Source organism: Acomys russatus, chromosome 31 (assembly GCF_903995435.1).
Source record: "Acomys russatus chromosome 31, mAcoRus1.1, whole genome shotgun sequence".
Classification (NCBI taxonomy): domain Eukaryota; kingdom Metazoa; phylum Chordata; class Mammalia; order Rodentia; family Muridae; genus Acomys; species Acomys russatus.
The window spans coordinates 10,456,906-10,470,518 of record NC_067167.1 but is presented as its reverse complement, the minus strand read 5'-3'; the positions used below and the strand labels follow the sequence as shown (position 1 = coordinate 10,470,518).

The 13,613-nt window shown below is 41.7% G+C and overlaps 1 protein-coding gene across 1 annotated transcript in view; it reads right to left on the bottom strand.

Moving 5' to 3' along the window:
• C31H12orf42 (chromosome 31 C12orf42 homolog) overlaps positions 1-13,613 on the bottom strand; it is a 105,383-nt gene that overhangs the window by 51,535 nt on the left and 40,235 nt on the right. Inside the window, exon 5 of the mRNA XM_051172758.1 lies at positions 3,846-3,957. Coding sequence (XP_051028715.1) covers positions 3,846-3,957 — 112 coding nt within the window. The remainder of the gene's footprint in view (positions 1-3,845; positions 3,958-13,613) is intronic.

The following is a 13,613-nucleotide window of genomic DNA, read 5'->3' as shown; positions in this document are numbered from 1 at the left end:
ATGCTTTTCAAAGATGCATGTATCAAGAAGTCCGTGAAGTTTTTGTGGCTACTTTTTCGCCATTTTTGCGGCAGCTTGCCTAGTCTAGTCCTGCAAAGAATAGAAACTTGAGTACCTGCCTCTATCCCAGAATCCCTTCTGCCTGCCAGAAGATCCACCTATTTCCTGCCTAAGCTATAGGCTATAGGCTTTTTTAAAAACTGACAGGTGCTGCATTCATTCAACACACAAGAGATTCCTTCCACAGCAGCCTTCTTTTTTTCCCCGTTTGTTCCTGCTAAAGTGAAGCACGCAAACCACAAGGTGATGATGTTTAAAAGTAGGTGGAAAGAGGAACAGTGACTTAAATGCCCCAATGGAATTTAGGACAAAATCCAAAATTCTTCCTTTGACTGACAAAGCCTACCATAACCTCAGCACTACTTGCTTTCCATTTCAACTCACACATTTTCCTTTCTTCAGAAATGAGTGTCAGTTTTCCTAACCCCTATATATTAAGTAGCTCCAATCCTTCTGTAGTCCCTGTTTTTTGTTTTGTTTTGTTTTTCTTGAATTTATCTTTTAGGTTTTTTTTTTAATGGTACAGAAGCTGCCTCAGTATGAGAGCAAGTGAAGTAAAACTGTTTATAATTCACTATTCGGTGCCCAGCTGTATGCCTCACCAAACATGCAGATCTGTGATCATTATCTAAGATCTAAAGTAACATTCCAATCACATCAATAAAGCCTCTCATTGAAAAAAAAAAAACCCACATTATCTATCTGATAACTGAATAGACCATGGAAAACCCATACGCTAGGCTATTACTCAACAGTAACACCATAGATCTCAAATGCATTATACTAAATGAACAAAATTAAATTTAGGAAATTGCGTGTCAAGTGATTGTGTTGATTTGAGAAGCAAGAAATGAGAGGACTATGAAGATATTAAATAGCCTGTTTGTCCTTGGAGTCTGGGGTTGGGCAGGGCCTTGATTACAAAGGGACATAAAAAATTTCCCCTACTATTTTTCTTCATAGCTTGTGTTATTATCTATCGTTACCGTGATAATTTATTTCTTCATTTATTAATTTGTACCTTGCTTAAAAGGTAAATTTCAAGAAGACAGGAATCCTTACCTCTCTCATTCATACCTGTATTTCCCAAAACTAGCCTGACGTCAGCTACCTGAAGGATGTTCAACCATCCCTTATTGAGTAAACTGATGGCCATGTAAACACTCCCCCACATCAGCCTTCACCTTTAATCCACGACCATGTGCTGTCAACACCACCTCTCACACATTGACCCTGCCTATGCCTTTTCCTATAATTTCATCAACACACCGTTCTCTTGTCGTCTTTTTTCTTGGCACCTGTAAACAGCCTCAAGAGCAGTTTTCTTGCCTTTTGGTCTGTCTTTAGCTACTCCTAGAGACAACTAAATCACATCACGTCCTTGCCTTAAAGAAAAAGGCGATGGTCCCCTCTTCCCTATAAGCCAGCATCACTATGGACTATCCCTCTTTCAAGTGCCCAGCTCAGATCCCTGTCCTGATACTGCACCTAGAACCTAAATGCTGTTCATTTGTCCTAGGGGCTGCATAGAACCAAGTGAGTGTCTCAGCTCTAGAGAGTCCCTGAGAACTAACTGTCCCAGCATCCATCGGTGCCCCTCAGTCATGGCCGACTGAACACTTCAGGTCACTGCATTGAAAATGGATATTATAGCACTTAGAGCTATCAGTGGAGGTTTCATAATTTTAAGAGCAGTAACTTTCAGGTACAGCTGTAACGTCAGCCCTGAAGATGCTCCCGTACTAGATTTTGAAATCCGACATTTTCTGTCAGATACATACAGTGGACAGTTTGGCTCTTCCCTTGCAGTTTGGGAAGAATTAAGACATCGTCATTTTCTTGTACTGAGTTATATCAACTGCCTGAAACTAAGTGACTAACTGCCTAGCCGAGTCTTTGTATGATAATAATAGCAGGAGTGGGATAGACTCAAATCCACTTTAATATGTGCTTCCAAACCCCCGAAATATGCAATCCGTACTATCGTTGTCTTTTAGTGTCCAAAGGCAACTAGTTCCTGGACTCTTTTACCGTGGACACCAAAACTTGAGGTTACCCGTGTCCTTTGTATAAAAAAAAGCATAGTACTTCTAAATAGCCTACAGGATCTCACATGCAGTTTAAATCGTCTCTGGGTTACTATAATCCCTGATAACTGATAACGATGTATTGCTATGTAAATGCTTGTTAATACTATCTCCTTTAATATAACAACAAGGCTAAAATTCATTGAGGCCCTTGTCACAGGCATAAATACATCTGAGCCTCGGCTGGTTGAACCTATAGATATAAAGCCTTGTGTAAAGATCTCATCAAAATTATACCATCCAGGACACAAACAGATCTTTCAACAGTCCTGATCTCCAAGTACCACCCTGCCTCCATCTTAGACTTAAAAGCCATCTTATCGTAACGACAAACTAGGCTTATTCCTGTTTATGATTAAGCCTCTGTTTCTCGAGGATTGGGCTGTGCCTCTCCTGTAACCTTAACTACAAATGGCCTGTTCCAGGAATGACAATCATGTCTTCGTTTCAAAAGGTCCTATGACCACCTATTCCTACCTTGTTATGACTACCTGCTGTGCTTACCTTGTTCTGACCACCTGTTATGTTCCACCCTGTAACTCCACCTACTTTCCCCCATTTGGAACCCCCCCCCCCATCCCTGAACTCTATAAAATCCTTGTCTTTCTCATAACCAATGCTGACCTCTCAAACCCCACTTTTAGGGGGAGGCAGCCCATGTACACAAAATTTTAAAAGCTTGCTTTAATTAATCACTTGCTTTAATTGATTTGTCCTGATGCTTTGGGTCTGTCGTCTTTCTCTTCCCATCTTTGATTGACACTAGATGAGCATGTTGCATAAGCAAATAAACAAGTGGAAACTTTCTAAGATGAAAAATTAGTAAAAATAACACATTGTGAAATGGTTGGTTTCATAGGTAGTAAATTGGTCGTGAAATTCATTTCCCTTTCAAGTCAGGGAAATACAAAATGGAGTTTATCAATGGTCCCGTGCTGTTGTAATAGTGTATAGTGAAAGAACGTGGTAAGCAAGAAAACTACAAAATCACAACGGCCTCATTAAAAAAGTGTATGTTTGTGAAAGCTTGCCTCCATTGACTTAGTTTGAAAAGCCATCCACACCCTCACCTCTCTTCCTCTGTTTTTCTCTGTCCCCACTCTACACACACACACACACACACACACACACACACACACACGTTTGGTACAATTTAGGTTCAGTTCCCACTGTGGTCTAAGTATGCTTCATTTTCCCAGTTTTTTAAGAACCAAATGTGGCCAATCAAAGTCACCAGGCATAATGTGAAGACTCAAACACAGGAAGAAATAAAGCTTCACTATGGTTTTTGAGGCAGGGTCTCACTACATAGGGCCAGGTGGTCTAGAGCACATAGAACAGATTGGCCCCAAGCTCACAGACATCCACCTGCCTCGGCCTCAAGGTTTTATTTTTGAGGTCATCTATTCGAAGAATCATACATGCCTCTGCTAACAATTTTCTACCCTTCCTGAAAATGAAAGCAACAATTAAATAAAGCCGGTAATGTCAGTGGGACTAAACCCAAAAACTATCCATGAGCCATGAGTCCAACCAAGCCTTGAGCCAATGTCCCCCTGCACTTGCAAACTTCATAAACCAATGAGGTTCCTCTCTCACTGCCATGTTGGAATGCAGCTAAAGTGTAAAAGCCTTATGGGTTTTCGCCTATATAGTTTCTTTGGAACGCACGAGATTTCTTAGTCTTGTTTTATTTACCTGGAAATGGCAGGAAATGCAATTTGTCCATTTTATGTGATGAAGAAAAATTCTTCATATGAGTAACAAATCTGGAGCAAGGCACAGCTGTTTTTGCACAACAAAGGCTAGGCTGTGAGGGAAAAGAGAAAAACAAGCCAGTGTTAGGTCCATGACTCCAAAAACAAGGCATGCCGCCTACAATTCTTACATCACTAAATGAGTGACCTTGTGATGGCATTTTGTATCTTTATTCTTTAAAAGTTACAGTCCTGAAAAAAAATTGACTCTAGCTATCTACAGCACATGTACGTGTATATGTGAATGCACACACACACACACACACACACACACACACATACATATAGGCACACACATATACACATGCACACATACAGTCTCATACACACACATATACACATGCACACATATAAACACTCATATCCATAAACACACACATACACATATGCACTCACTCACACTTACACATACACACCTACAAACACATACATACACACTAAAACACACACACACACACACACATAAACACACACATACAAATATATGCTCATACACATCCTCCCTATAGGTTTGATTAAAGGGGTTAGTGAACATTTTCTGTTCACGCAGAAAAGTTTTAACTGAGTTACACAGTGTGTGAGAAATTGACATTTTAGTTAAGGTAACAAGGAAAGAACAATATATATCAAACGGTGATTTTGTTGTTGATGATGATAATAAGATGAAAAACAAGATAAGGTTAAATAGAACCGGAAACTGTTAAGGATAGTACTCTTAATTTTTAAGACATTTACTTTCAATTATCTTCAAGTTTGGAGGGGTATGTGTACACCAGTGCAGTGACTGCAGAGGGCATCAAAGCCACTGCAGTGGAGTTACTAGCATTTGTGAGTTATCCGATGTGGGTGCTGGGAACCAAACTCCAGTCCTCTGTTAAAAACAGTTAAGTGCCCTTAACCATTGATCCATTTCCCTGGGCCCTGTAGATTTATATACAGAAATAAGCTGTGGCGTCTCAGACAACGAAGTGCTTTAGACTTAGGCTCATGGGCAAAGCGAGTAGCTATGTGGGGTCTAGTGAGAGGGGTCACTGCAAGCATGAAGAGTAACGAGTGACTCAGAAGACAGAGATGGAGAAAGAGCGAAGCAGTCAGGAGCTGTTGTGACCTTGAAATAACTAAAACAGAAAGTGAGAGGGGAAACAGCCACAGATACTGAATAAATAACAACGAATTAAGTCATCAAAAGGATGATTTCACTCGATTTTAGTGAAAAGCAGTTTATTAAATATTTTGTCAATGCCAATTGGCCATCAATGTTTAAGTGCAATTTTAATTGTATGGATAGGACTGGATATTATATCACTTCTTAGATACCATTGTACGTGTAATATTTTTGCTGTCGATGATATTGATAATTGGGATAGAACTAACTTGCTAAGTCTGTAAGAGATCAAACCATCCCTGAATGAAGATTGAACTCTTACCTCAGGAGTGAGCTTTCTCATGCCAGCATTCTGCATAACTCATCTATCTCCTCAGGAAATGCTTATGTCACAGTCCACCAACATTATGTTGGATGGGAGGGTCCTGTGAAGGCTCCAAAGTAGAATCTTTCACTTTGCCGTACACTGCTCCAAGTCGAAGAGGTAAGGCTGGCACTCACTTTGCCTTGGGAGGAAATTTCTAGGTAATCTACAATGACACACCTCCAACAAGGCCACAGCTTCTAGTCCTTCCCAGCGGTTCCACCACTTAGTATTCAAACATATGACCCTATGGAGGCCATCTTCATCCATACCATCGCAGTGATGCTTGCCGCACTTGGCTCTCTTGCAGACTCAAAACCACTGGCCTCGGGAATGGTGCCTCCCACAGGGAGCTAAGCCATTCTCTATTTGTTGTAGCAGGCCCAGAAACATGCCTGCAGGCCAATCAGATCTGGGCAGTCCTTCGATTGGATTGAGACTTTTCCCCATGCAACTTTGGCTGTGTTTAGTTGATAGTTGAATGTAATTACATCATACACGGAGTGTCATGATACTATGGCTTCTGATCTGAGCCTTTAGAGTTTCAGCAGTCTTTCAAAGGGGTTGGCAGCGATGCCTGACAAGCCTTGCAAATTAGTTGTTCCTCATTCTCCTTTATCTTGAGTCCACTCCTAGCATTCCATTTAAATGGAAGAAATTCCCTTTGGTTTCTTAATGAAAGTCCTGCCTTCCAGTTCCTGCTTTGACTTCCTGCCTCAACTTCCCTCAGTGATGGACCATTGCCTTTAATTCAATAAGGCCTCACCTCCCCTAAGCCATGTTTGACCAGAGTGTTCTGTAACAGCAAACAGACACCAAGCTGGACCACTGTCCAGTTGCATTCCTCCATTCTTCTCTGCATGAACTAGCGTGAGTTGTCCTCGCTGCTCCTCAGCTTCTGCTCTTTCTAAGGTGATCACAGCAATCCTTACCCTCACTTTCAAATGGAAAACTAAGCAACTTTCCAAGGCTGCAGAAGAAGCAACTGTTGTAAGGAAGTCCCAAATCCATTCTCCAGTCTTCCTAAACCTACATTCTTTTCTTTCTTTGTTTTCTTTCTTTCTTTTGGGGGGTATAGTTTGTTTTTTTTTTTTTTTTCCAGACAGGGCTTCTCTGTGCAACTGCAACTCACTGCAACTCTCCTGCAACTCACTCTGTAGACCAGGCTGGCCTCGAACTCAGAGAGCTCTGCCTGCCTCTGCCTCCCCAAGTGCTGGGAGTAAAGGCGTGCGCCATCCTCATCAGGCTCCCAAACCTACATTTTTACCCTGTCATATTGCTTCCTTTTCTTAGCGCTGTCACATCCCACTGTCCAAATGCACAAAGCCAGGGAGGTCACTGTGACCTATCTCTCTCTCTCTTGGTCTCCTGATCTGCTCCACTCTGACTGTCATCTCTCAGGATCCTCAGACCCACTCCCTCCTGCACAACCCTTTAATACCCATCAGTTTAGCTACTTATAGCCTTGTTAGAAGCTTGCCTTCATAGGCTTCTCCTTTTCATATTCCTTTTCTAAAGGAAAAAAAAAAATAAATGAAGTACACTCTAACCTGTGTTTTAAACCATTGTCTATAACTGTCATTTTTAAATCATATAAAAAATATATATTTTAAAATACAAATTCTTATGCAAAATGTCTATGGCCAAATTCAGACCTATGCAATGACTTTTTAAAAAATATCTACCCAGATAAGTCTACAGATAAGAAATAGCTTCTTATTAGAACATGGCGCTGGTTTTGTAGTACCATCCAGAAGCCTATTACATCCAGAGATTCTCTCACTCCACCGAGATCTACACAATCAGGATCTGAATCGGAGCAGAGTGCATGCAGACTCTACACACGCATGAAAGCTATGGACCCACGTTCTCATGTAAAAGGTTCAGCGCTTTCTATAGAAGAGGAAGTTGTTCAGGAGCCAGGCCGCTGCCTCTTCCTCTGCAGTCTAGCCACAACAAACTAGGGAAGTTGAGGCATTCAAAGCTCACACAAGACCATGCCTTGGCATAGCCCCTGCTACGATGAGCCCTGGGGTTTCGTTGGTCTGTGTTGGGTTGAACTGAGTAGAACTGATTGACGTTTCAAAGAGTACATTGAAATCCATCATTGGCATTCAAGTTGTGTGTTTCAAGAAGCTAGGATTGAACCTGAAATGATGAATGGATGGATGGAGAAGAGGCTGCCGGTGTCAAAGAAGGGACATCCAGCCTTGTGAAGGGACTCCTGTCTAGGAAAACCTGCTGCAATCACTTGACTCCATGCCTGAAGTCGGCATGTGCTCTATATTTTAAAGCAGGACCCCTCCCACCTCTCTGTCTCCTCTCTCTCTCTCTCTCTCTCTCTCTCTCTCTCTCTCTCTCTCTCTCTCTCTCTCTCTCTCTCTGTTAGACAGAGCAAACTTTCACCACAAAGATACAGGAACAGTCAATATTGATCTTCTTGACAAACGGCACACCTCGTGCCACAGGCCGCTCAAGCATCTGTGCAGAAGTCCCCTTTGTCAGAAAATAAAGCCGAGTGGCCTCGCGCACTATCAGCTGCAGATCACAAATATTGAAAAGAAATAAATTTCTCTGGGTGAAAAGCACCTCTCTTTGTTTCCCAACCCTCTCCCCTCCCAAGCCATGTTGATTTTGGGGCCGTGTAGACTCCCAGCACCTGTACTTTTCAATTGTTGCTTTGCCAAGCCCATTGTGGTTTCCTTGCTCGGCTTGAGGATCCATTCTAAGTACAGTAACCAATAAAATCGTTTTTTCTTTCTCTCTTGGCATTATGTAAGAGAAGCAGGCACTTTGGGCCACCTACAGCAACTATAATTAGAAGACACGGGAGGACAGAATAGGAAATCGGAGCTCCTCCACCTAGACTTCTCCCTTAGGATCATGGGAAATGCATCTCCCCTGCAGAGCAAAAGCAGAAAGGAAAAAAAAACAAAAAACAAAAAATAAAATGGAGATTTCTGCAGCAGCCTTATTATTTGGCAGAAAGGTGATGTTTTTAAACTTGTCTCGCAGAAATCTGCAATTATTCTTTGAGAACTGGGACCTAAACAATAATGGCATAAGTAATGATCTTGCAAGGTGTGTGCTACAAGCTGAGTAACCAGAGGCCAAGAGCCCAGTATGGGAAGTGGGGGTGGTGGTGGTGGAGGGCCGCTCCAAAGAAAAGGGCAACAGGGTGCACAATGTCATGGAGAGATAAGGGGGAAACTGGAACGGGAGTGGGGGGGATAAATGGGGAGGAGGAAGGGAGAGCATAAAAAATGGAGGAAATAGAAGGAAAGACATCTAATACTAAAGGCCTTTTGGAAAAGTATATGAAAGCCTACACGCGTGCGTGTGTGCATATGTGTGTGCATGCGTGTGCACATGCATGTGTCTGTGTGTGTAATTTATATTTAAATACAGAATATATCTACATAAACACATTCCATATACATATATTTGTATGAATATTTATGTTTATGTAAGTATATTTATAAGTGGAATTTAAATGAAGTCACCCTGTAACGGGCAAGAGAATGCACCGACCAGACATCCTATACCACCAACTAAGACCTCAGTGCCAGAAGTGGTTTGCATTTTATTGAGTTGTTGGCCAAAAGGATCTGTCCCTTACCACCCCCACCCTCCCCAACCACCCCCTCCCCTCAAGCCCTAACCCCCGCCCAAGCACCATAAGCTATTGCCAGGGCTATGGGTTGTTTTCCACAACTTGATGGCAACACCCTAAGACCCTGACCTGCCTGCAAATCTATTCCCAGCACAGGGAAGCCCTTCTGTCTTTCCTCCCCCCACCCCCCACTTTTATTTTATTTTCGTGAATTTGGGGGTCCAGACTAAAATTTTGGATCCTTCTGGGTTGAGTAAAACCAGAGCTTATATTGAGCACATCGCTGATGACTCCAACCTGCTGGTTAGGGAAACTGTAGTTCTGAACCAGTGGCAAACTGAAGTTTTGCCAAAAACTCCCTGAATGGAGACAATACTTGCTACCAACCCTTAGACCTACAACCAAGAGGTATGTTTTGTTGTTGTCAACGCATGTAGGAAACCCTGGAGTTAAGAGCAGAAACTACACTCCTTGGGTGTATGTCTCCTGCATCTGCTCTTGGCTTCTCAAAACACTCAAAAAAATTAAAAGAAATTGCAAAATCCAAGAAAGTACCATGGCCTTTGTATAGCAGAAAATCTAGATTCAGGTAGTAGGAATTTGTAGGAAGAGTCTCTTCTTATAAAAAGTTAATCTGTAGGCTAGAAAGACGGAGAGATTGTTCGTGGCTAAGCACTGGATGCTCTTCCAGGGGACTCTGACTTGATCCACAGAACCCATATGGCAGCTCACAAACCTCTGTAACTCTGGTTTCAAAGGATCATACACCGTATGGCTTCCAAGGGAAGCAGGTATGCATCCAGACCACAGACATACATGCAGGCAAACGCTCACACACAATAAGATAGAAAATAAGGAAAATTTAAAATTTAAAACTGCTCTGTAAGCATAATTAAATCTAGGTGTATTAAAATTTGTATCTCAGAGCAATTTCTCAGAACTCTAACCCAATGGTGTCACACTCTATAAACAATCCACTAAACAATGCCGGTAAGAGCTACATGAGAAGAAAAGCCCTTCTGGAAATCAGAAATTATTTACAATATTGAAAATGAAATTACTAAAAGCAAAGGATTGTAAAATAAGCATCCTGATACATATATTTATAGAAAACAAGCCAGAAAAAAATCCTTATGTTCAATAAGACACTTTAATTAAGCATTATTCATCATATTGTGCAAAACTGATGCCAAAATAATTTTTTTAATTTTGTAAGTTCTGATTTATACTCTTACATTGCTACTGTTTATAGTAAGTTTATTAGTAATAAGATATTTTCAAGCTAAAATCCTTATGCTTTATTATCATTAGCAGGTGACACTTTCGTGTTGCTCTGGGACCCACAAATTATTTACAGTTCTTGGCAGTATCTGTAAACCTTTTTTCAGAATAAATCTTAAATTCTCACAGTCAGCTGGGCAAGGACAAAACTCCTGAGCCAATTGAGTAAATTCTGCATCTTTTCCCCATGTCATTTAGAGGTAGCCTTTCTTGGAGATCGATTCCTACCACAGCTTGAACTATCTAGGACCAGTGTCTGGCCATATGACAAGAAAATAACACCTGCCATCTACTGAGCGCGCATATATTCTAGAGTAAAAAGATTGCACAGCGCATATATGCTTGTGAGCCTCTCTGATGTTTGGCGTCTCAGGCTGATGTCTGGTGCCTTTCTGACTCGTGTTCCTTTGTGATCTGCCTGGGCCACATTTGCTTTATTGGTATCCTTTGTCATTTATCTCCAAGAACGTTTAAGAACTCTTTGTCACTATTGAAATAAGTTTTCACAATAAAGTGCTATCCTGTGGGTTCTCTTTCACTATGCTGGCCATTCCAGCCACTCCTTTCGACCTGGAAGTTCCTGTTCTGCAGTTTTTAGGAACAATTTTCACCTTTTTCTTTTTTGTGTGTGAGAATAATTCAGAGTCTCTCTTTGTGTGTGTCTGTTCTCTTCCTTGCTTTTCTTGATCTCCTCCCCCCTCCATTCTCTCTCTCCTCTCTCCTCTCTCTCTTCCCCCCTCTCTCTCCCTCCCTCCCTCCTTCCCTCTCTCCCTCCCTCTCTCTCATTTTACATCCTCTGTTGTGTTTTCCTTTCCTTCTAGGTACTTCCTCTTACTCCCGTACGGCTTATCAAACAGTTCCTCTCCAATGAATTTCTCATTTGTACAGTCTCTTCTTTTTAAAAGCTGGCCTGTGTTTTGGGGTATTTTGTGCTCTGCTTTCGTTTGGGTGCGAGGTCTGCAGGGTCTGGTTTTGATGGGTTTTCTTTGGTTTAGTCTATTCCGTGTGAAAGACTGCCCTCGGAGACCTCGGGAGACTTGACTAGCCATTCACTTTTTTCTTTTATTTTCTCCCTTCTAAATTATTTAGTCTGAGAACTTCCCATATAGATACAATGTGTTCCCACCATATCTACCCCCTTTATACACACTCCTGGGTGCTCCCACTCACATACTGCTCTCTCAAATTCATGACGCACATCCTTCATAATTATTATTGAGGGAGATAGATAGATAGATAGATAGATAGATAGATAGATAGATAGATAGATAGGAGCTATATATAAATTGTACAGTCTTTATTAGAGTCGCCGAGGCTCTGCAAAGCCAAGAACTACTGGTCTGACATAACCAGGCTAGCCCCAGCTCCAAGGACTCTGTGGGAGCTAACTAAACACATCCTAGCTACCAGCAACCAATTTTCAGCATGCTAATTAGAAGTCCCTGTTCCACCATTAACTCCTTCTCATTTAAGGAGAGGAGATGTGTAAGTTTGGGCAGCCTACAATGTTGACAAGACAAGCCTCGCTAATCTTCATGCCTAAGGTACGTGGCTCTTTCCTAAAGCCCACCCAGATCATAGTTTCCATCCAGCTATTTCAGAAGCCGTCTCCTGACCCTAGGCAACTGGCCTCTGTGACTGTTCCCTGTGGAAGAAGTAAAGGCCATGCTTCTTATCCCACCAGTACCACCCCAGGCAAATATATAGCTCCATGATGGACCCCTTAAATCACAGGAGCCTGGGCCCCAGAAACATTCATCCTGGACCTGGTAGCGGGGAAGAGAAGGGCTTCAACCCCCAACCTGCAAAGACAAAAGAGACTGACTGGTTTGAAAGGAGCCACACAGCATGGCGGGGAAGAATAGCACAGTGCCTAGATCCCAAGGTTGGGGTTGACCGCTGCGGTTCTCCAGTGGAATTCCGCCTCCAAGTCACTGGATGCGTGATCCTCCCTGAGTATCCTCAGCCGGATGCTGGGCGTTCTATAGGGCAGTTCCTGTGAATTCCTGTGAATGTTTTCTATCGGAACAAAGGGCCAAACACAGAGGTGAGAAGGGGGTGGATGAGTTGAACAGAAAATGCCGCTGAACACTGAAAAGGAGACAAGGATAGCAAAGTGGGGAAAAGTCTTTTTAAATGAAAAATGACAGAGACTTAGGCCTCAGCTCAGGTGTACAGAGACACCTGGCTCCTCACTATCCACAGAGAAGCTGGAGAGACATCTGGGACAATTCTCAACAGTGTTCGAGGTCCTTACATGTGCTGTTGGTCTTTGGAGCTTGTCCTGGTCTTCCAGATGGCTTCCAAATGAACGAAGTTACTATCTCTTCATTATCGATTGGTCTGTCAAATGGGGTCAGTTTTCCTTACTTATTAGCCTTCTTTTTATTAGACCATAAATAAAATGCAACTCATCTTTCATCTATGCCAGCCTATCCACTATTATACACACACACACACACATACACACACACACACACACACACACACACACACACACCACGTGAATATTTGAGACCTAAACACTGAGGAAGCATATATATACAGAGAAAGAGCATCACACATGTATAACCATGAACCTCAATATTCAGAAGGAACAAAAATGGCCAAAGTGAAATACGTATACACTATGTGTGTGTGTGTGTGTGTGTGTGTGTCTGTGTGTGTGTATATATATATATATATATATATACATATACATATGCATATATATAAAGTATGTCAAGATCTCCTTGATAGCTGTTGAAATATAATTAAACACAAAGATATTGCTTTTCAATAATGCATACATTCCAGCTCCTTTCAGGTCCTCCTTACTAGTAAGGTTTGTATCGTATGTGAACAAAGTAATCATAATTCAATCATCCACTGATTTATTACAAAACACTTTGCCCACATTGGCTATTTGGATGTGTAAGCATAAGAGTGCTACAGCCCTCACCATCCCAGGCTTCACATTTCAGATTTCATTAGCCAATAAAACCAGGTTTATTTATAATAAAGTTAAGCCTTTCAAACCACTGACCATGGAAACCAGATTTTGAAATAATTCAGATTTGTGTTTCTGTTCTTTCTAATTAAGGGTAATATCGGGAAGCGCAGACAGTGGGTAGCATTGTTCAAGCACCATGGATTTAAGCAAGAAAATCTGATTATCAGCTCATGTCAGAAGCCAAGCGATAATGCAGCTTAGCATTCGTTTGGGCTTTTTCTTCAGCCAAAAGATAATTACCGTTCATGAGGCCTTACGTAAGTGTATCTAATATCTAGGGCCCTAAAACTTATGAATAGCTAGAGCATACAATGGGCAAAGAAGAATTATCATACTTACTATTTCTATGCCTTG